Source organism: Mustelus asterias, chromosome 20, assembly GCF_964213995.1.
Source record: "Mustelus asterias chromosome 20, sMusAst1.hap1.1, whole genome shotgun sequence".
NCBI lineage: Eukaryota > Metazoa > Chordata > Chondrichthyes > Carcharhiniformes > Triakidae > Mustelus > Mustelus asterias.
The window spans coordinates 17,041,449-17,065,328 of NC_135820.1; the positions used below are offsets into that span (position 1 = coordinate 17,041,449).

General features: G+C 46.5%; 1 protein-coding gene across 1 annotated transcript in view; it reads right to left on the reverse strand.

Moving 5' to 3' along the window:
- The window catches only part of LOC144508231 (piezo-type mechanosensitive ion channel component 2), a 206,009-nt gene that overhangs the window by 118,238 nt on the left and 63,891 nt on the right, over nt 1-23,880 (reverse strand). Inside the window, exons 13-21 of the mRNA XM_078236045.1 lie at nt 20,528-20,560; nt 19,868-19,930; nt 14,090-14,205; nt 10,687-10,847; nt 7,730-7,906; nt 6,705-6,711; nt 4,907-4,932; nt 2,494-2,607; nt 187-387 (exon numbers count right to left, since the gene is read on the reverse strand). Of these exons, the coding sequence (XP_078092171.1) occupies nt 187-387; nt 2,494-2,607; nt 4,907-4,932; nt 6,705-6,711; nt 7,730-7,906; nt 10,687-10,847; nt 14,090-14,205; nt 19,868-19,930; nt 20,528-20,560 (898 nt within the window). The remainder of the gene's footprint in view (nt 1-186; nt 388-2,493; nt 2,608-4,906; nt 4,933-6,704; nt 6,712-7,729; nt 7,907-10,686; nt 10,848-14,089; nt 14,206-19,867; nt 19,931-20,527; nt 20,561-23,880) is intronic.

A 23,880-nucleotide genomic window follows, 5' to 3' on the forward strand; every position in this document is an offset into this window, starting at 1 on the left:
CTGGAATACTTGTTCAATGTCAAAATGACTACTCCACATTATATTTTTTTCTTAACTTTGTGTCAAATAGTCGATATCTTACGCTAATAAATGGAACACAATATCTTTAACCTGAGATCTCCAACTTGCCAAATAAAAAGAAATTAAAAACTGAGAAAATGAAGAACTCGCACAGGGTGACTGTACCTCCAACCCAAACTTATAGAAGAAGTAGTTTGTGAAGTATTTGATGCAGTTCAGCAGCCCTTCGTCCAGATGCTGACGTGTGATATTGTCAAGTAAGGTTCCTCTTAAAGGTGTCTTGAGTCCATTGTGGAGCCTATAATACTGTTGGTGGCGATAAACAGTAACTTCAAATGCCAATAAACCCAGGATAATCAAATGGTTCTAAAGAGAACAAGATGCAATGTGGTTAATGGAGGACTTACAGGTTGTTGCTGCCTAGCTGGACATTTCCAAGACAATCAATAGATTTAATTAAAAGCCTACTTCCATTGGATTAATCCATCTAATTAACACTCATAATGTTGGCTGGTAGGAATATTATGGGTACTGGGGATAAAATGAAAACCAGAAGTTTTAAAGTTTATTGATTAGTGTCACAAGTACATTAACACTGCAATGAAGTTACTGTGAAAATCTTCTATCACCACACTCCGAAGCCTGTTCGGGTACACTGAGAGAGAATTTAGCATGGTCAATCCACCTAACCAACACGTCTTTCGGACTGTGGGAGGAAACCGGAACACCCGGAGGAAACCCATGCAGACACGGGGAGAATGTGCAAACTCCACACAGTCACCCAAGCTGGGAATCGAACCCGTGTCCTTGGCACTGACCACTGTAAGAGTTTTAACAACACCAGGTTAAAGTCCAACAGGTTTATTTGGTAGCAAATACCATTAGCTTTCGGAGCGCTGCTCCTTCGTCAGATGGAGTGGAAATGTGAGCAGATTTCCACTCCATCTGACGAAGGAGCAGCGCTCCGAAAGCTAATGGTATTTGCTACCAAATAAACCTGTTGGACTTTAACCTGGAGTTGTTAAAACTCTTACTGTGTTCACCCCAGTCCAACGCCGGCATCTCCACATCATGACTAACCACTGTGCCATTGTGCCACCACAAAGAGGATACAAAGAGGATGTAGCCTACTGAAGAAACTACTCTTTACAAGGAAGATGATTGCTTCGGTTTGGGCACACCTGAAGAATAGAAGCAGCTAGAATATCTTTATTCACATTACAGAGATAATGGAGCAAAAAGCTGCTCCCGCAGGGAAGGCAAGTGAAGCACTGGATAGACAATGTCAAGAGAGTCTCGCCTCAGAAGTGATGCTGAAGCAGCCCAGTTAGTTCAGGCCAAGCAACTGCGGAGTTAATTCAGACCCATCCGCGCTGCTGAGTGAACTTGGAAGCAAGTTGCAGCAATCCAGTCTGTTCATCTGTAAACACCGCCATTGTAATGTGCATCGTAGGTTAATCTGATGTTCAATTGCTTATTATAGAATCCCTGCCATGCAGAATGGACAGTGCATTACAAGAATGATTACACTGTTAAAGTACTTCTTTGGTTGAAAATGCTTTGTCAGATTTTGAGGGGTTTTATAAAAGGCTCATGGGGAGTCTGCTTTTCTAAATATATAATCGATGCAACTAACCTGAAAAAAAAATCCTTTGCCTATTAATTATTTAAAAATAAGTTATTTTACAGGTGCATGCGCTGAATTTTAACCCTGCTCGGTTACACATTTGTCTAAAAGTGAAGATGCTGTTATTTCCATTAGGTAGACTGAGCCAAGTGCTGATAGCCAAGTTCCGCACACATGAGGACGGCCTCAACCGGGATCTTGGGTTCATGTCACACTATCAGTAACCCCCACAGCTTGCCTCCTGGACTTGCAGAATTTCACTGGCTGTCCTGTCTGGAGACAATACACATCTCTTTAACCTGTGCCTAATGCTCCCTCCACTCACATTGTCTGTATCTTTAAGACTTGATTAGCTGTAAAGATTCGCATTCTAATCAGTATTCTGTAACTTGATTTTGTGTCTCTGTGCCCTGTTTGAGAGCACATTTCCACTCCATCTGACGAAGGAGCAGGGCTCCGAAAGCTAATGGCATTTGCTACCAAATAAACCTGTTGGACGTTAACCTGGTGTTGTTAAAACTCTTACTGTGTTTACCCCAGTCCAACGCCAGCATCTCCACATCACGATTTCCATTAGGTACAGCGCAAGCTTCAGCCAGAGGTTTCCCAAGTAGGTCTGAAAACTCTTAGAAAGAAAATCAACTGGGCCAAGAAGTGACTCATGAACAATTCACTCTAAAGTCAGGGCCATATTGGAGAGTCACTCTGAGTAGTATTCTTTCATTTAGAGCAATCTAAAAGGTGAGGAGACTGGATATCTTCCATGCAATAAGTTGATTCCACATATTGTGGTGTGCTTCCCCCAGAAAAATACTGTGCCTTTTAAAACTGATGAGGTTTTGTACCTTGACACAGGGCAAGACATCACCTTCACACTTCTTCAGAGCTCCATACCAATATGTCGGGTCAATAGGCCCAGCGTACAGAGTGGATGTGGAAAGCAACTCCTGGCTTCCGTTCTGAGAGCAGGATAAAACAATACACAAATATTGAATTAGGTTCAGAAATGTAAACACTCTGTCAGAGTGAGGGATGGCAGGATTAGGAATAGTAAACCACTTTATTGAATGCGAGAGGTGGCGTGAGATGTGAGGGAAAGAAGGAGGTTGGAATGAAATGAGAGCAAGGGAAGGAGGTTGGAATGAGATGCGAGGAGAGAAGGAAGTTGGAATGGGATGAGAGGGAAGGAAGGAAGTTGGAATGAGATGCGAGGGAGAGAAGGAGGTTGGAATGAGATGAGAGGGAGAGAAGGAGGTTGGAATTAGGTGAGAGGGAGAGAAGGAGATTGGAATGAGATGAGTGGGAAGGAAGGAAGTTAGAATGAGATGCGAGGAGAGAAGGAAGTTAGAATGAGATGCGAGAAGAGAAGGAAGTTAGAATGGGATGAGTGGGAAGGAAGGAGGTTGGAATGAGAGGCGAGGTTTGAAGGAGGTTGGAATGAGATGCGAGAGAGAGAAGGAAGTTGGAATGGGATGAGAGGGAGGGAAGGAGATTGGAATGAGATGAGGGGGCAAGGAGGAGGTTGGGGCCGAATGGCCTATCCCTACTTCTATTTTCTATGTTTCTATGGAGGTGAGGGAGATCAGGATATTGAATATGACCAGCCATGATCACAATGAATGGCGGAGCAGGCGCAAAGGGCCAAATGGCCTCCTCCTGCTTTTAGTTTCTATGTTTCTATGAATGAGCTGTGAGAGAGAGGGAGATGTTGGAATGAGATAAAAGGGAGAAATGGTGCTAGGGTGGAGTGAGATGTGAAGGGAGAGATGTGAGCAAAATGCCAATATTCTGGATTGTTGTAGGGCAATATCGGGGATCGTGTCTTTTATATTTTAATTTATATGTCCGTTCATATGTTATTTAGTTTCAGTATAATACATGCAGAGCTACATAGAGCAAGCCCAGAGGGCCAGACCTCACCAAAGGGAAGGAAAGTGTTAGTGCAGGCAGCTAGAAGCCTGCTCTGCTGACAGATAATGATTAACGCATGCTATCAACTTCTAATGTGCGGGAGATCGCTCCAATTATCACAACAATGGGAGAATCGGCATTAAGACAGCCAGGCTCCATACAGTCGAAGGAGGGAATACTCTTCCACAAAACACCATCATCTAGCAGAGGGGGATAACAATTAATACTTCAGTGCAAATCGGTCGGGCAAATACAACGCTATGACATTATAATCAGGTAAACGGAACTGCCCAAGAAACTGATTAACAAAGTTGTATTGAACAATACAGTCTGCATAAGGAGTTTAAAAGAGCCATTTTGTATCCAACTCGAGGAATTAATATGCTAATGTAAACCTTTGTATATTAACCTGTCCCAAATCTACCAAGGGCAGAGAGGACTCGCAGACAACCTGAGATTTCTGGCCCGAGTTCAGCTCTCTCTTATGCATGTGGAATAAAAGCTTTTCTTGAAGTTCAACACGGTCTCCAAGGCTCGACTCATTTTATTTCCCTCCTACATGGATACACTCCTCAAAATATCCACATCTGATCATCAGACTCAATAACCTTTTTCACTTTCCCCCTCAGATCCTTTGATCCCTTTAGCCCCAAGCGCAATATCATAGAATCATAGAATCCCTACAGTGCAGAAGGAGGCCATTCAGCCCATCACACCTGCACCAACAACAATCCCACCCAGGTCCTATCCCTGTTACCCAACATATTTGCCCTGCTGATCCCCCTGACACTAAGGGACAATTTAGCATGATAATCAGTTATGATCATAGAACATAGAACATAGAAAAACTACAGCACAAACAGGCCCTTCAGCCCACAAGTTGTGCCGAACACATCCCCACCTTCTAGACCTACCTATAACTCTCCATCCTATTAAGCTCCATGTACTCATCCAGGAGTCTCTTAAAATACCCTATTGAGTTCTCCTCCACCACCACAGACGGCAGCCGATTCCACTCGCCCACCACCCTCTGTGTGAAAAACTTACCCCTAACATCTCCCCTGTACCTACCCCCCAACACCTTAAACCTGTGTCCTCTCATAGCAGACATTTCCACCCTGGGAAAAAGCCTCTGAGAGTCCACCCGATCTATGCCTCTCAACATCTTATACACCTCTATTAGGTCTCCTCTCATCCTTCGTCTCTCCAAGGAGAAAAGACCGAGCTCCCTCAGCCTATCCTCATAAGGCATGCCACTCAATCCAGGCAACATCCTTGTAAATCTCCTCTGCACCCTTTCAATCTTTTCCACATCCTTCCTATAGTGAGGCGACCAGAACTGAGCACAGTACTCCAAGTGGGGTCTGACGAGGGTCTTATATAGCTGCATCATTATCCCCGGACTCCTAAACTCAATCCCTCGATTGATAAAGGCCAGCACACCATACGCCTTCTTAACCACCTCCTCCACCTGCGGGGCCGATTTTAGAATCCTATGGACCCGGACCCCAAGGTCCTTCTGATCCTCTACAGTACTAAGAGTCTTTCCCTTTATATTGTACTCCTTCATCCCATTTGACCTACCAAAATGGACCACGACTCATTTATCTGGGTTGAAGTCCACCTGCCACTTGTCCGTCTTCCATCCTATCTATGTCCCTCTGTAACTTCTGACATCCCTCCAGACTATCCACAACCCCACCAACCTTTGTGTCATCGGCAAACTTACCAACCCATCCCTCCGCTTCCTCATCCAGGTCATTTATGAAAATGACAAACAGCAAGGGTCCCAGAACAGATCCCTGGGGCACACCACTGGTGACCGACCTCCATTTAGAAAAAGACCCATCTATACCCACTCTCTGCCTGCTTTGGGCAAGCCAGTTCTGGATCCACTGGGCAGCAGCCCCTTGGATCCCATGCCCTCTCACTTTTTCTCGAAGCCTTGCATGGGGGACCTTATCGAACGTCTTGCTAAAATCCATATAAACCACATCTACCGCCTTCCCTTCGTCAATTATGATGAATGATGACTTGAAGGGCCGAATGGCCGACTCCTATTTTCTATGAACAAAGAACAAAGAACAGTACAGCACAGGAAACAGGCCCTTCGGCCCTCCAAGCCTGTGCCGCTCCTTGGTCCAACTAGACCAATCGTTTGTATCCCTCCATTCCCAGGCTGCTCATGTGACTATCCAGGTAAGTCTTAAACCGTGTCAGCGTGTCTGCCTCCACCACCCTTCTTGGCAGCGCATTCCAGGCCCCCACCACCCTCTGTGTAAAAAACATCCCTCTAATATCTGAGTTATACTTCGCCCCTCTCACCTTGAGCCTGTGACCCCTCGTGAACGTCACTTCTGATCTGGGAAAAAGCTTCCCACCGTTCACCCTATCTATCCCCTTCATAATCTTGTACACCTCTATTAGATCTCCCCTCATTCTCCGTCTTTCCAGGGAGAACAACCCCAGTTTACCCAATCTCTCCTCATAGCTAAGACCCTCCATACCAGGCAACATCCTGGTAAACCTTCTCTGCACTCTCTCTAACGCCTCCACGTCCTTCTGGTAGTGCGGCGACCAGAACTGGACGCAGTACTCCAAATGTGGCCTAACCAGCGTTCTATACAGCTGCATCATCAGACTCCAGCTTTTATACTCTATACCCCGTCCTATAAAGGCAAGCATACCATATGCCTTCTTCACCACCTTCTCCACCTGTGTTGCCACCTTCAAGGATTTGTGGACTTGCACACCTAGGTCCCTCTGTGTTTCTATACTCCTGATGACTCTGCCATTTATTGTATAACTCCTCCCTACATTATTTCTTCCAAAATGCATCACTTCGCATTTAACCGGATTAAACTCCATCTGCCACCTCTCTGCCCAATTTTCAGGCCTATCTACATCCTGCTGTATTGCCCGACAATGCTCTTCACTATCCGCAAGTCCAGCCATCTTCGTGTCATCCGCAAACATGCTGATTACACCAGTTACACCTTCTTCCAAATCATTTATATATATCACAAATAGCAGAGGTCCCAGTACAGAGCCCTGTGGAACACCACTGGTCACAGACCTCCAGCCGGAAAATGACCCTTCGACCACTACCCTCTGTCTCCTATGGCCAAGCCAGTTCTCTACCCATCTAGCCACTTCTCCTTGTATCCCATGAGCCTTAACCTTCTTAACCAACCTGCCATGTGGGACTTTGTCAAATGCCTTACTGAAATCCATATAGACGACATCCACGGCCCTTCCTTCATCAACCGTTCTTGTCACTTCTTCAAAAAACTCCACCAAATTTGTAAGGCACGACCTCCCTCTTACAAAACCATGCTGTCTGTCACTAATGAGATTGTTCCTTTCTAAATGCACATACATCCTGTCTTTAAGAATCCTCTCCAACAACTTCCCTACCACGGACGTCAAGCTCACCGACCTATAATTTCCTGGGTTATCCCTGCTACCCTTCTTAAACAACGGGACCACATTTGCTATCCTCCAATCCTCAGGGACCTCACCCGTGTCCAAAGAAGCGACAAAGAGTTCCATCAGAGGCCCAGCAATTTCATCTCTCGTCTCCCTGTGCAGACGAGGATAGATGCCATCAGGCCCTGGGGCTTTGTCAGTTTTAATGTTCCCTAAAAAACCTAACACTTCCCCTCTTGTAATGGAGATTTTCTCTAACGGGTCTATGATTTTATGTTTTCAATGTTTCCTTATTAGCTTCACTTTGCACAGATTCCAATGTGGCCAATCCTCTGTCCACATCCAGTCCACCATTAAGTTCTATCTTCCCATCCTTTTGCTCTTTGTCCCTAACCTTAACCCCAAAGCACTGAATCAACAGCCTCTTACTCCATGTCTTTCCCACCTCGAACCTTCAGCAACCCTCTCAGTCTCTCAGGCTTCACTCTTCACACCTCTAACTCAAGCCTCTTCTTTCCTCATTACTGGGTCCAATTCTCTCCAATCCAACCATAGGTCCCTCCAGTTCACTCTACGCCCTGTCCTGCTCAAAGGTGATCCGTTTCACCATCCTGAATGTCACATCTCTCAATTTCTTTTATTCTTCACACCACGATGGACATTGATTTTTATAAACATGCTGTAAAAATGCAAGTTGCTGCTGACAAAGCACAAGAAACACAGGACTGTGCCACTGCTTACCAGAGTGCAGTTTGCAGAATACTTGGATAACTTCACCACCTTCAGCTGGTACATCATTTTACACACAACCATGGCACAGGCCCACACTGCGGAAATGCTGGATGCCAGCGGCCGGAATGAGGAATAGGGCAATGCAAATACCCAGAGAATAAGAAAAACGTAATTCATCAACGAAACCTGCAAAAGATTCAAATGCACTCAGTGACAAGTCTCCAGATAGTCCACAATGAAACAAGCGTCTTGTTGCATGGTTGGAAACAATGGGACAACTGGGGCCCTGATATCTAAATGTAATGTGTGTAGGAGCAGCCTGATGGTGTGTCATTGGTACACTGGCTCACAAGGATGGCCTCATGCCTGCTGCTGTTTGCCCAGCACCAACAACACTTGCCCGACCTGTTTCAACTGGCAATCATCCCAAATAGGCTTTGACTCCAAAAGAGAAAATGCTGGAAAATCTCAGCAGGTCTGGCAGCATCTGTACAGAGAGAAAAGAGCTCTGCCAGACCTGCTGTGATTTTCCAGCATTTTCCCTTTTGGTTTCAGATTCCAGCATCCGCAGTAATTTGCTTTTATCCAGGCTTTGACTCCATGTTGACAGTGGGGGGTGTTCTGTACCTGGAGGGAGTTTCTGTACCTGGGGGGTACTGGACCTTGGGGGGTGTGGGGGTTCTGTACCTGGGGAGGCGGGGGAGGGGGGGGGCGTATCTTGGGGGGTGGGGGTTCTGTACCTGGAGGTGGGGGGGGGGCATTCTGTATCTGGGGGAGGGAGATTCTGCACCTGGTGGTGGGAGGGGTGTTCTGTACCTGGAGGAGGCGGGGGGTGCGGGGGGTGCGTATCTTGGGGGGTGGGTGTTCTGTACCTGGAGGGGGCGGTGGGGGGGGGGGGGGTGTTCTGTACCTGGGGGCGGGGTTCTGTACTTGGGGGGTGTTCTGTACCTGGGTGGGGTGTTTTGTACCTGGGTGGGGTGTTTTGTACCTGGGTGGGGTGTTTTGTACCTGGGTGGGGTGTTTTGTACCTGGGTGGGGTGTTCTGTACCACATCCAGTACCTGGGCAGATGTTCTGTACCTGGGCGGGTGTTTCTGCACCTGGGGAAGGGTTTTTATATCTGGGGTTGCTCTGTAGCTGCAGGGGGGTGGGGTGCAGGGAGAGGGTGCGGATTTTCTGTACCTGGCAGGTGGGGGGGTGGTTCTGTACCCAGGGATGGTTCTATACCTCAGGGCCTTCTGTGCCTGGGACCATTTAATACCTGGGGGCATTCTATACCTGGGTGTGTTCTATACCTGGGAATGTCCTATACCTGGGAGTGTTCTATACCTGAGAATGTTCTATACCTGGGAGTGTTCTATACCTGGGAGTGTTCTATACCTGGGAATGTTCTATACCTGGGAGTGTTCTATACCTGGGAATGTCCTATACCTGGGTGTGTTCTATACCTGGGAATGTCCTATACCTGGGAGTGTTCTATACCTGGGAATGTTCTATACCTGGGTGTGTTCTACACCTGGGAATGTTCTATACCTGGGAATGTTCTATACCTGGGATTGTTCTATACCTGGGAATGTTCTATACCTGGGAGTGTTCTATACCTGGGAGTGTTCTATACCTGGGAATGTTCTATACCTGGGAGTGTTCTATATCTGGGAGTGTTCTATACCTGGGAATGTTCTATACCTGGGAATGTTCTATACCTGGGAGTGTTCTATACCTGGGAGTGTTCTATACCTGGGAATGTTCTATACCTGGGAATGTTCTATACCTGGGAGTGTTCTATACCTGGGAATGTTCTATACCTGGGAGTGTTCTATACCTGGGAGTGTTCAATACCTGGGAGTGTTCTATACCTGGGAATGTTCTATACCTGGGAGTGTTCTATACCTGGGAGTGTTCTATACCTGGGAATGTCCTATACCTGGGAATGTTCTATACCTGGGTGCAATTAGTACCTGGAGACGTGCCGCACCTGGCCACAGAAACCAGAATGCAACTTCCTGTTAATAGGATAAAATTGTGTGTGGATCTGGGAGATGCAGGAGTCAGGGCTTGTTAGCAACAGATCAACTGTACAAGGGGAGTTGGAGGGATAGATTAGCCAGTTATGAACAGCAATCAGAAGGTCAAGGTAGATGTCCTGGTAAGGGTGCTTGCTCTGTCACCACTTGCCACTGCAATCTATAGCATGGAGTTACGATCTCTGCGGGGGTGGGAGCTGGGGAACTGTGCAGAGGGGTGTCACCCATTATGCATGCGTTTGTGGGAATCGATAAAGTAAAAGGTTGACAGGAATATAAAGATTCAATAAATGGAGGTTGCTATTGAGAAACCCAGCAGAAATGTACAATGTGCTCTCCAATTCTGGGATTGCCTTGTCACTGCCAGTTGGAAGGAAACTTCCAGGTCCTGGATCCAGCTTTTTGACAGAAAACTGTTAGAATACCAGACATTTGGAAATTCCCACACGGGTTTCCCGATCCCCCACCATAGCTCCAGCAGGAACAACAACACCAAGTGTGGAATATTGCGGAACCTTTGTGGGAATTTGACTCCAGACTATTTTATCCTGCTGTCTGGCCTGGTTACACAGGTATAAACACTGATGCTCAATAAACAGGTTCCTCAATGAAGATTTCATAGACTCTCTACAGTGCAGAAGGAAGCCATTTGGCCCATCGAGTCGGCACCAACCACAGTCCCACCCAGGCCCTATCCCCATAAACCCATGTATTTACCCTGTCCTACCTGTCCGACCAGGTTTGAGGAGAAAATCTAGACTGACCTTTGACCTAACTCCATTTATCCACACCCTCCTTCTGCCCACCCATACCAACATACCCTCCACCCCCCACCCCCAATCCTCACTCTTGAAGTTCATCTGATTTAAACAGCTTTCATGGACCACGTGTGTCATCCATTTCTCCTTAGGACAAGCACTTTTGTCTGTGTTAATGTTCTCACCTCTTTTAATGTAATCCAAATAATAAAGGAAGAGATGATCTTGATGATGTGCAGCTCCAGGAGTCTCCACACCAAGACTTGGGCTTGATGCACCATTTCCAGGAAGCGCAAGAATAGTGTCGCCAATCTGTCAATCACCATGCTCCAGGGACTTGGATATCCTGAACGGTGAAAGGGAACAAGCTGAAGATTCTCAGATTTCTTGAGCCAAATACCAATATCTGGCCTAGTTGGGACCTTGTAGTTACCTCACCCAATCAGTCATTCTCTGTGTGTGAGCAGAGAGAGTGATTATTATTCGATTGTTCGACTGTTTCACAGCTGAGTCACAACTCCACACACTAACCGTTGGATAGTGATCAGAGGCAGTGAATATTGAAATAGGAGGCCATTTTTCCTCTCAAACCTGTCCTACCATTCACTCAAATCTAGACTGACTTGTGACCTAACTCCATTTATACACATCTCCCCCTGCCCACCTACCCCTCCCTCCACCCCCACCCCCTCATTCTTTAATACTTCTGGTTAAGAAAAACCTGTTTATTCAAACCTAATAACTGATGGGAATGGAGGGATACAAAATAATGGTCTAGTTTGGACCAGGGAGCAGCGCGGGCTTGGAGGGCCGAAGGGCCTGTTCCTGTGCTGTATTGTTCTTTGTTCTTTGTTCTTTGATCCAACATCAATTTCTGTTTGCAGATGATCCAAACTTCTACCATATCTTGCGTGAGGAAGTATGTCCTCATTTTATTCCTATACGGTCTGGCTCTGAATTTTAGACTGTGTCCCTAGTTCTCGGTTCCCTAATCAGTAGAAATGTCCTTTAGGGATGTCCTGGGGCGGCATGGTGGCACAGTGGTTAGCACTGCTGCCTCACAGCGCCAGCGACCCAGGTTCGATTCCAGCCTCGGGCGACTGTCTGTGTGGAGTTTGCATGTTCTCCCTGTGTCTGCGTGGGTTTCCTCTGGGTGCTCTGGTTTCCTCCCACACTCCAAAGGTGTGTAGTTTAGGTTGACTGACCATGCTGAATTTCCCCTTAGCGTTGGGATTAGCAGAGTAAATATGTGGGATTACGGGGATGGGGTCTGGGTGGGTTTACTGTCAGTGCAGACTTGATGGGCCAAATGGCCCTTCTACACTGTAGGGATTTTACAATTCTAGAAATGGTTTCTCTCTCTACCTACCCTATCTGTTTCGCTTATCTGGAAGACTCCAATCAAATCAAACCTTCACAGTTCCAGGAAATACGAATTTGATTTGTGTTATCTCTCATAATTTAACCTCTGAAGCCCCGGTATCATTTTGGTGAATCTACGCTGCCTTACCTCCAAGTTAAGGATAGAGTTTACAAAAATAATAAAGGGACAAAACTAAAGGCTCTGTATCTGAATGCATGTAGCATTCGAAACAATACAGGTGAACTGTTAATGCAAATAGAAATTATTAAGTACAATCCGAGAGCCATATCAGACACATGGCTTCAGGATGACATTGATTGGAACATGGCTCTTGAAGGGAGCATGGCGTTTAGGAAGGGCAGGAAGTTTGGAAACGGTGGAGGGGCGGCTCTGTTAGATTATGATCATATGAGCACAATCGAGAGCAATGGCCGAAGTTCAGGAAACCAGGATGGAGAAGTGGTTTGGGTAGGGTTGAGAAATGATAAAGGCAAAATGTCAGTTGTGGGAGCAGTGTACAGGTCCTCTAGCAAACCGTACAGTAGGACAGGGCATAAAAGAAGAAATATTGGGATCCTGTCAGAAAGATGCAGTCATAATGCTGTGGCACCAATCAGAGAACAGACCATTCAAGACCAGGTATCGTGCAATGAGATAGTGTTAATTAATGACCTCAGGGTGAAGGTGTCTGTAGCTAACAGTGATCACAATATGATGGAATTCTATATTCAGTTTGAGGGAGAGAAGAGTGGGTCTAAGACTAGTATTTTAAAATTGAATAAGGACAATTATGAGGGCATGAAAGCAGAGCTAGCTAAAGTGAACTGGCAAATGAGGTGAAAGGGTAGGTCAATAGAGATGCAGTGACAGACAGTTAAAGGAATCTTTCAGCTCACACATATTCCAATGAGAAAAAAAAATTCCAAGTGGAAGACCCACCATCCATGATTAAATAAAAAAGTTAAAGATAAATATCAAACTTAAATTAAAAGATATATGATTATGCAAAGATGGATATGCAAAGATCTGCCTTCTCCCGTGATTTCACACGGTTTAAGGTTGTGTGTATGCCCACCCGATCAACATAAACCTCTGGCCACTATGTTCTTTTCTACACTTGTCCCACTGGCCTATCAGTGACTCTGACTAATATTGCTGTTTCTTTGTGTAGAGCATTGAGGTTGATTGCTGTGCCTCCACTGACATCAACTCACTCAACACAGACCAGAGGCTGACCCTGAGCACACTCTGATCCTTATGACCCAGTAACATATCAGAAAGTGCCTCATCCGGCTGGCTAGCAACTAAAGGAAAGGTGGCGACCATATCACATCACTGCTACTCCGTCGACAGGGCTTCTTCCCCCCCCCTTTCTCATTAAGTTGTTTCTTGGCCACAGCTGCTATCCACGGGCAGTTCCTTTCAATTTTTTTAAAATTGGTTTATGAAATGTGGGCATCACGGACTGGGCCCACATTTATTGCCCATCCCTAATTGCCCTTGAACTGAATGGTTTGCTAAGCCATTTCAGACTCAGGTGTGAACAGCACAATTTCAGAATTTCAGATGACATGAAATTTGGAAATACTTTTATTCATTTGTGGTACACAGGCGTCACTGGCTGGGCCAGCATTCATTGTCCATCCCTAGTTGGCCTGGGGCAGTTGAGAGTCAACCACATTGCTGTGGGTCTGGAGTCACATGTAAGCCAAACCAGGTAAAGATGGCAGATTTCCTTCCCGAAAGGACATTAGTGAACCAGATGGGTTTTTACGATAATCAACAATAGCTTCACGGTCATCAGTAGATTCTTAATTCCAGATATTTTTTATTGAATTCAAATTCCACCATCTACCATGGTGGGATTCGAACCCAGGTCCCCAGAACATTAGCTGGGTTTCTGGATTAATAATAATACCACTGGGCCATCGCTTCCCCATAGATAAAAGGAGTTGAGTCGAAATTGACACATCTATGTGTAGAAATAGGTGCAGACAAAAATAGTTAGGTAGATTATAGTTTAAGGTCAGTTCAACTTAACTCAAATGTCAGAGTTGGCCCCTCTACATTCAGTCCCATTGCTCATCAGAATCCCATGGTACATTTGCGTAAGCCCAGTTGCCCATTTTTCCTGTGTTTAACAGGAGAGGTGAGGGTAGAGGTTTGTGTAGGTTTGACTTCAAAGCCCAGGTCACATTTGTCAATCACAAGGAGTCAAACATTACCATTCATTTCTGCTTCCTCCTCATGCTCCGAGCTTGGCTCCTTAGGTTCAAAGTCGAGCTTCTCAAGGGTGTTAATGCTGCTGCTTCGAATGTCAGCTCTGTGTTTATCAATCAGCCTATTAAAACAAAACAGTTTGTAATTGTATCGTATTTGGCTTCCAGTATAACTGAAGAGAAACCATTCTTTTATCAGGTCACTAGGCCGAACCTTATACCTCTTCTCATTTAAAGTTTATTTATTAGTGTTTCACTGCAATGAAGTCACTGTGAAAATCCCCTAGTCACCACACTCCGACACCTGTTCGGGTACACTGGGGGAGAATTTAGCATGGCCAATGGACGGGGCATAGAGTTTAAAAGTTGGGGTCTGATGTTGCGGTTGTATAGAACGTTGGTTCGGCCACATTTGGAATACTGCGTCCAGTTCTGGTCGCCACACTACCAGAAGGACGTGGAGGCTTTGGAGAGAGTACAGAGGAGGTTTACCAGGATGTTGCCTGGTATGGAGGGGCTTAGTTATGAGGAGAGATTGGGTAAACTGGGGTTGTTCTCCCTGGAAAGACGGAGGATGAGGGGAGACTTAATAGAGGTGTATAAAATTATGAAAGGCATAGATAGGGTAAATGGTGGGAAGCTTTTCCCCAGGTCGGTGATGACTTTCACGAGGGGTCATAGGTTCAAGGTGAAGGGTGGGAGGTTTAACACAGATATCAGAAGGACATATTTTACACAGAGGGTGGTGGGGGCCTGGAATGCGCTGCCAGGCAAGGTGATGGAGGCGGACACACTGGGAACGTTTAAGACTTATCTAGACAGCCATATGAACGGAGTGGGAATGGAGGGATACAAAAGAATGGTCTAGTTTGGACCAGGGAGCGGCACGGGCTTGGAGGGCCGAAGGGCCTGTTCCTGTGCTGTATTGTTCTTTGTTAATGCACCTAACCAGCACATCTTTCAGACTGTGCCAGGAAACCGGAGCACCCGGAGGAAACCCATGCAGACAACGTGAAGATTCCACACAGACAAAGACTTAAGCTGGGAATTGAACCCAGGTCTCTGGTGCTGTGAGGCAGCAGTGCTAACCCACTGTGCCACCGTGCCGCTCTTCATCACTGTTTAAACAGCACATCTTCAGACTGGGTGAGATCAGATTGAATCATACTAAATAAATAACAGGTTTATCTTCAGGACCAGCTTCTTCTGCTGGACTCACATGTAAAGTCTACATCCCTAGTTGCCTGAGGGAAGTTGAGAGTCAACCACATTGCTGTGGCTCTGGAGTCACATGCAGGCCAGACCAGGTAAGGACGGTAGATTTCCTTTCCTAAAGGACATTAGTGAACCAGATGAATTTTTCTGACAATCGACAATGGTTTCATAGTCATCAGCAGATTCTTAATTCCAGAATTTTTTTTATTGAATTCAAATTCCACCGTCTGCCGTGGTGGGATTCAATCCCAGGTCCTCAGAACATTTGTTGAGTTTCTGGATTAATAATCTAGCAATAATACCGCTCGACCATTGCCTCCCCTCCTCTCATGTTGAGAACTGTGACAAATTCCAGCACAGAAACTGAGATTTTCCAGAACATTCTAAAATAACAAACAATATCCTTAAAAAAAAATCAGGTCGCCCTAAAATCCACTGTTAATGGTTCCTTAAAAAATTCCAGTATCGGAATCCAGATCCGCACCTTCACCAAAAGCTAATCAGTTCCGTTTGTGTAAAAAGTTTTATTGAAATCCATACGTGAGGTATTTTTTGTTTTACAGACAAACAGACTAACGGGTGAAAACACTGGGGAGATTCTCCGGGGCTTTAGCTGCAGCCAGGAATCCCAGTGGTTGAATCGGATGAGAGGGTCAAATCGGGATTCTCGCTGGGTTTCCAACCCATTGCGAGTCTCCATGCCCACTGCACCTGCCCTAATCAGGTTAGAGTCATAGAGGTTTACAGCATGGAAACAGCCCCTTTGGCCCAACTTGTGCATGCCGTCCAGTTTTTACCACTAAGCTAGTCCCAATTGCTCGCGTTTGGCCCATATCCCTCCATACCAATCTTATACATGTAACTGTCTAAATGCTTTTTAAAATTGTACCCGCCTCTACTACACCCTCTGGCAGCTTGTTCCAGACTCTCACCACCCTCTGTGTGAAAAAATTGCCTCTCTGGACCCTTTTGTATCTCTCCCCTCTCACCTTAAACCTATGCCCTCTAGTTTTAGACTTCCCCACCTTTGAGTAAAGATGCTGACTATCTATCTATCTTATCTATAGACCTCTATAAGATCACCCTTAAGCCTCCTACGCTCCAGGGAAAAAAGTCCCAGTCTATCCAGCCTCTCCTTATAACTCAAACTATCAAATCCTGGTAGCATCCTAGCAAATCTTTTCTGCATTCTTTCTAATTTAATAATATTCTTTCTGGAATAGGGTGACCAGACCTGTACACAGTATTCCAAGTGTGACCTTATCAATGTCTTGTACAACTTCAACAAGACATCCAACTCCTGTATTCAGTGTTCTGAACAATGAAACCGAGCATGCTGAATGCATTCTTCATCACTCTGTCCATCTGTGACTCCACTTTCAAGGAGCTATGAACCTGTGTCCCTTGATCTCTCTACCAGGTTCCCTACCAGAGCAGGTGAGAACCTGATCACTACTGTTTTAAACATATTTAAATATAGGCTGGATGCTCTGGCCTCCTGGTATGCTCCCACCCTCATCCCCACAGGGACCAGGCACTGTGGACTCCAGGGGGAGGGGGGGGGGGGAGGGGGGTGGTGGAAAGAAGTAAGTACTGCCTTCAACTGTGCCCATTGGCCCCTCTGCCACTGCCAGGCTGCCAAGGGAGGGTTCCCTCAAGGGACCAGGGGCTTGGGGAGGCTCAGGCAAAAGCATTGACTCGGGGCTCTCCCCAGGGGTTGGGGTCTCATGCCTGGACTTCTCCTTCTTACCAATGGAAATGTGGAAATCACTCTTTTGATGGTGATTTCAGGCAACCTCCTGGTTCAAATCTGTATTATTGTCTGTGTTCTGGCAAACCTTTGCAGTGGCCTGGTCACTTTAAAATCTATGCCCCTAAAGGCCTGGAACCCTTCAAAATCAAAGCAATACTCCATTCTTGTGTAGGGATTGCCCTTGATGAATTTCAGAAGCCCCAGGTGTTACCAGACCTATTTGAAGTACTTTGATTGACAGGAGATGTCAGTTTCACGAGGCAAATCCCCATGCTTTCTCTTATAAGCTCCAGGTAGTCTGAAAGCTCCTTGAAGCACTCTGATTGACAGGAATTTTGTATTTCACTGGGGACCCCCTTTCTTTTTTGAATGAGCCCCAACTACTCTGAAAGCTCTTAGAATGGCTTTGAATGACCGCTCCAAAGCAGATCAACAAGGGAATTAGTTGAGGTTTGTTCACACAAGGAACAGATGTTTCATTAGCTGATAAAAGCTTTTCTGACTGACAGCTCCAGGGAAGATCAAATAGTTCATTGTTGATACAATCAATTCACCTTCCAATAAGTCTGAAGTTTTTCCACTTTTGACCTGCTACTGGTTCTACCACATTTTGTTAAACAGGCTTTCTCTTTGATCTGAAGACCTTCCTACAATGCACAGTCTGACTGCTTCTTTTTTCATAATGCGTCTTTTTCAATGTCTTAAGCCAGAACAACATGCCTGCACCGGAGGTTGTTTACAGCCAAAAAGAAGCTGGCACAACTCAGATCATCCTCCAAGGGATTCTGAATGAGGACTATCTAGTTCCCACTGTTTATTTCTCTGGATAGAGTTATGACCACACGGGGGACAGGGGGTGGGGCGGGTTCAGAGGCCTTTCAAGACCCCAGGTGGTCAGTACATGGTGGGACCGTGCCCTGGCCATTCCAGTGCCATCCTGTGAATGTCACAGTGGCAGTGCTAGGGTGTCACTGCCAGAGTCCTGCCAGGTGGCAGCAGGCAGTGTCAGGCTGGCACTGCCAAGGAGGGGGTCTGAAGGGGGACCTGAAGGAGGTGGGTTTTTTTGCCCCCATATCGGAGTGTGACCCTTGTGGGGTGGGGGGGAAGGATGTCAGGGCCTCTGACTGGAGGGGGAGGATTGGCTCACCCTCATGCCTGTATTTTTGAGTGGGGAGAGGAGGTGAGCCGAATATTTACTGGTGGGGGAGGTTGCCCCTCTGTGGTGAAAGGTTGGGGTGTTCCTCTTGGCTGCGAAGGGTGGGGGTAGGGGCCTGGCACTGTTCTCTGATATGGGAGTGCCCCAATCTCTGTGAAGCCAGGCTAGCCGGCGTGTTTCATGTTAGGGACTTTGATGCAACCAAATCGTGGTTGAATCTCACCTGCTTAGCGCTGCCCAGCACCGGCGGGAAACACTCCGCTTTTCACACAAGAGTTTGAGTATCATCATTGATGTTCAAAAGATGCCCTATGATGCTGGCCTGATGGGGATGATGGGAGCCATGGTTCTAAGTTTAGCTGAAAAGTGGCACCTCCGTCTACACTGCCCCCCAGTGTTAGCCATGATCCTGTGTTCAAGTCTCTGGAGTGAGATCTCAGAGCTCAGCATTTTCTGACCCAGATACTATCACAGAGCCAACAGCTAACGTTTTCAATTCTTTCATCGGATATATCATTTGTTCCCCATTCCTAATTGCCCTTTGTAGTCCATGTAGATACACCCACAGTGCTGTTAGGGAGGGGGCTCCAGGGTGGGATTTTCCAGTCACTCTCGTCCCGAAGCCGAAAAACCCTGCCCAAGGTCAACGGACGTTTTCATGGTCCAAATGGGAAAATTCACCCCGTTGGACTTTGACCCAGTGACAGTGAAGGAATGGCGATATATTTCTAAATCAGGATAGTGAGTGACTTGGAGGGGAACCAGATGGTGATCCCAAGTATCTGCTGCCCTTATCCTTCTGAGGTGGTAGAGATCACAGCTTTGGAGTGTGCTTTTGAAGGAGCCTTGGTGAGTTCCTGCAGTGCATCTTGTAGATGATACAGACGCCTGCTACTGTGCATTGGTGGTGGAGAGAGTGAATGTTTGTGGATGTGGTGCCAATGTGGGGTTGCTTTGTCCTGGATTTTGTCGAGCTTCTTGAGTGTTGTTGGAGCTGCACCCATCTCGGCAAGTGGAGGGTATTCCATCACACTCCTGACTTATGCCCTGTAGATGGTGGACAGGCTTTGGGGAGTCAGGAGGTGAGTTACTCACCAAAGAATTCCTTGCCTCTGACCTGTTCTTGTAGTCACTCTATTTATATGGCTAGTCCGGGTCTGTCTCTGATCAATTGTAACCCCGTAGGATTTTGATAGTGGGTGATTCAGTAATGGTAACACCATTGAATGTCAAGGAGAGATGGTTAGATTCTCTCTTGTTAGAGATAATCATTGCCTGGCACTTGTGTGGCATAAATTGCTTGTCCAGGTCTTGCTGCATTTGGATATGGACTGCTTCAGTATCTGAGGAGTCCTGAATGATGCTGAACATTGTGCAATCATCAGCGAACATCCCCACTTCTGACCTTATGATGGAGGGAAGGTTATTGATGAAGCAGTTGAAGATAGCTGGGCCTGGGACACCAGCCTGAGGACCTCCTGCAGTGATGTCCTGGAGCTGAGGAGATTGAACTCCAACCACCTTCCTTCATGTTGGATATGAGTCTAAGCAATGGAGATTTTCCCCTTGATTCCCACTGACTTTAACTTTGCTAGGTCTGCTTGATTCCACACTCGGTCAAATGCTGCCTCGATGTTAAGGGCAGTCATTCTCACCTCACCTCATGAGGTCCATTTTTCCATGTTTGAGCCAATACTGTGATGAGGTCTGGAGCTGAGTGACCCTGGGAGAACTCAAATTGAGCATCAGTGAAAAGGTCAATGCTGAGTAAATGCTGCTTGACAGCACTGTCGATGACCCCTTCCATCACTTTACTGATGATCAAGAGTAAATTGATGGGGTGGTAACTGGCCAGATTGGAATTGTCCTACTATTGTGTACGGGGCATACCTGAGCAATTTTCCACACTGGGGAGTGGATGCCAGTGTTGTAGCTGTACTGGAGCATCTTGGGTGGGGGCACGGCAAGTTGTGGAGCACAAGTCTTCAGTACTATTGCAGGAATATTGTCAGGGTCCATAGGCATTGCAGTGTTGAGTGCCTTCAGCCATTTCTTGATATTATGGGTGGGATTTTACGGCCTCGCTCAAGCGAGACTGGGCCCGAGGTCAACGGACATTTCTATTGTCCGCCTTGTGATTCTGTGATGGGCAGGGTGGTACAATTCCGGCATACATTCTCAAGAGTCAATAACATCTCCCGAATTATTGAATTTCATCAATAATACTGATAAAATTTAAAGGTTTTTATTGATGCTGATGATGAATAAACAAATTGTGTCAGTAAAACTCTGACTGCAGCTGTGTGTTAATAGAACTCACCTCTTGCTCAGCCTCTCAGCACCAGCTTTAATACTGTAAAATAAACACAATAGATTAACTTTTCAACTCAAGTTACAACGTTTTGGATTTGAATTTGATTTGATTTGATGAGATTTATTATTGTCACACGTAGTGGGATATAATGACTGGAATTCTCTGGCCCTTTACGTCGGCAGGATTCTCCGGTCCCGCTGGCATTGGGTGACATCAATGGGAATTCCCATTAACAGCAGCGGGACCAGAGAATCCCACTGCTAGCAAACAACGTGCCATCTCCCACCAATGGGAAACACACAGCTAGGAGGCTGGAGAATCCCGCCCAGTGTATTGTTTCTTGCGCACTATACAGACAAAGCATACCATTCATAGAGTACATAGGGGAGAAGGAAAGAAGAGAGTGCAGAATGTAGCATCAGTCAGAGCTAGGGTGTAGAGAAAGATCAGCTTAATATAAGGTAGGTCCATTCAAAGGTCTGATGGCAGCAGGGAAGAAGCTGTTCTTGATTCGCTTGGTACGTGATCTCAGACTTTTGTATCTTTTTCCCGACAGAAGAAAGTGGACGAGAGAATGTCTGGGGTGCGTGGGGTCCTTAATTATGCTGGCTGCTTTGTCAAGGCAGCGGGAAGTGTAGAAATGTCAATGGAGGGGAGGCTGGCTTGCGTGTTGGATTGGGCTACGTTCATGACCTTTTGTAGTTTCTTGCAGCCTTGGCCAGAGCAGGAGCCATACCAAGCTGTGATACATGCTGAAAGGATACTTTCTATGGTGCATTTGTAAAAATTGGTGTGTCATAGTGGACATGCTGAATTTCCTTAGCCTCCTGAGAAAGTAGAGGCATTGGTGGACTTTCTTAACTATAGCGTTGACATGGAGGGACCACGACAGATTTTGGTGATCTGGACACCTAGAAGCTTTTTTGTTTATAATGGCATCAGTTTGGTTATGATGTGGAGATGCCGGCGTTGGACTGGGGTAAGCATCTTGGAGATCCTCTCCACTTGGAGCCGGCAGTTCTTGGAGATCCTCTCCACTTGGAGCCGGCAGTCCAACGCCGGCATCTCCACATCATGACTACCATCGACGCCGCAAACTGCCGGCTCCAAGTGGAGAGGATCTCCAAGAAGAATTATTTGCTACCAAATAAACCTGTTGGACTTTAACCTGGTGTTGTGAGACTTCTTACTAATCAGTTTGGTTGACAGTGACACTCTTGATTGTGAGTTTGAAGGTATGAATCCTCCTCTTGGATTTGCGGTAATCTAAATGAGTGCAGCATTATTGAAGATGCTGTCCTCTGGAGGAGGTTGTAAATGAGGACTGTGCTGTTGTGGATGTGGAAGATCTTACTATTTGAAGAGGAGCTAGGAGTTAATATCAGCAAGGGGAGAATGATTTAATCTTCTCATTACTGCATTTGGGATCCTCGTGTGCACAAAATAGTTGCTCTCCACACTGTGGTTAAACTGTTTTCATTGTTAACGGACACAGTTTCATTTATTTACCTGGGTTTAATTGGGGAGTGAAATCGCCTTCCCAATAATGCTATATAAAATATAATTTGGATTAGACTGTGAAGGAAGAAGTTCACTGATACAAAATTCCATTCAGTAGAAACCTTAAATACCTCAGCCTCCCCTGCAACCACCACAATCTTCTCCCCAGCCACCCCAGTCCACTGTGGCAATGTGAATGGGGCATCCAGTGGATTAAAATCAGGGCAGTGTCATACTCACTATAGCTGCAGAGCATTTTCACCCTTGGCCACTTTATCAGATGTGTTTTTATCAACAGGTAATTAGAACGTAAAAGGTATAATCAAATAGAAAACTGTAGAATCCCTACAGTGCAGCAGGAGACCATCGAGTCAACCCATTGAGTTGGCACCGGCTCTTGAAGAGCATCTTACTCAAGCGCACCACCGCACCCACCTACCCCCTCCTCCCCCCTCCCCCCCTACCCACCCAGCCCCCTCCCCCCACCCTCCTCCCCCCTCCCCCCCCCCAACCCCCCCCCCCACCCACACCCCCCCCCCCCCCCCCCCCCCACCCACCCACGCTATGACTGTAATCCCACGCATTTACAAACACTAATGATGATAATGTGGCTGAGAAGAGAAGCTTCTGGAGATGAAATAAGAGTATGTTATAATCCACCTAACCTGCACGTCTTTGAACACTAAGGGGCAATTTAGCATGGCGAATCCACCTAACCTGCACATCTTTGAACACTAAGGTACAATTTACCACGGCCAATCCACCCAAACTGCACATCTTTGGACATTAAGGGGCAATATAGCATGGCTAATCCACCTAACCTACACATCTTTGGACACTAAGGTACAATTTACCATGGCCAATCCACTTAACCTGCATATCTTTGGACTGTGGGAGGAAACCGAAGTACCCAGGGGAAACCCACGCAGAATGGAGAGAACGTGCAAACTCCTCACAGACAGTGACCCAAGGCCGGAACTGAACGCAGGTCCCTGGCGCGTGAGACAGCAGTGCTAACCACGGTGCCATGGTGCCGCCCAATTATGTCATTCAGATCACAACTTGAATTTAACTTCATGTGGCATGGAGCATGCTCCTGCCAATGATGCTTTCCTGTCCTAGGCATCTCCCCTGCCCCTTGCTCTGCCCGGGCCTTACTCTTGCCCCTTCCAATCCCAAGCCTTCCGGACTGCTGGGAATTATTTTCATTACTTCCCTTTGGTGGCCTCGTACTGTGCTCACTCTGCTCCGACTGGCCAACCTCGTGTCATTCCCACTGGTTCCAGGCAGGGTCTGGACAATGTGATTGAGGCTGGGGGTGTAGAATGTCCTGGGACCTCGAATGGATGAGTCAGGTTGAGAGGCAGGCTCCATATTTGCCTCCTGTGGCCTAGGTTAAAATTGGGGCTCTCCCTTCCGACATGAGGAAATGTGAAAGGGTTCTGTGTAAAGAAAGTGGTGTGAATGGAGTTACCACATGGAATGGTTCAAGAACTGATACAATTGAGGGGAGGCTTGATTCATGCACGAGGAAGAGGATATCCGAGAATAGGATGGAAAGAGGCACCTGTTGTAAATAAACATTGGTGTAGACCCCTTAAGCCAACTGTCCAGTTGCTGTGGTGTAGCTACCATATAAGAATTGGGAACACTGATGGTGATGATATGGATGAGAGGAGGGAAAGCTTCTGGAGATGAAATAAGGACTGCGTTGTGGCATGTGAGAGTGTCGTCAGGCATCCATTGACTTTGTCTACACTTCTCGCTGCCTCGTAAAAGCAGCCGTCATAATCAAGGACTCCACGCACCCTGGGCATTCTCTCTTCCACCTTCCTCCGTCGGGAAAAACATACAAAAGT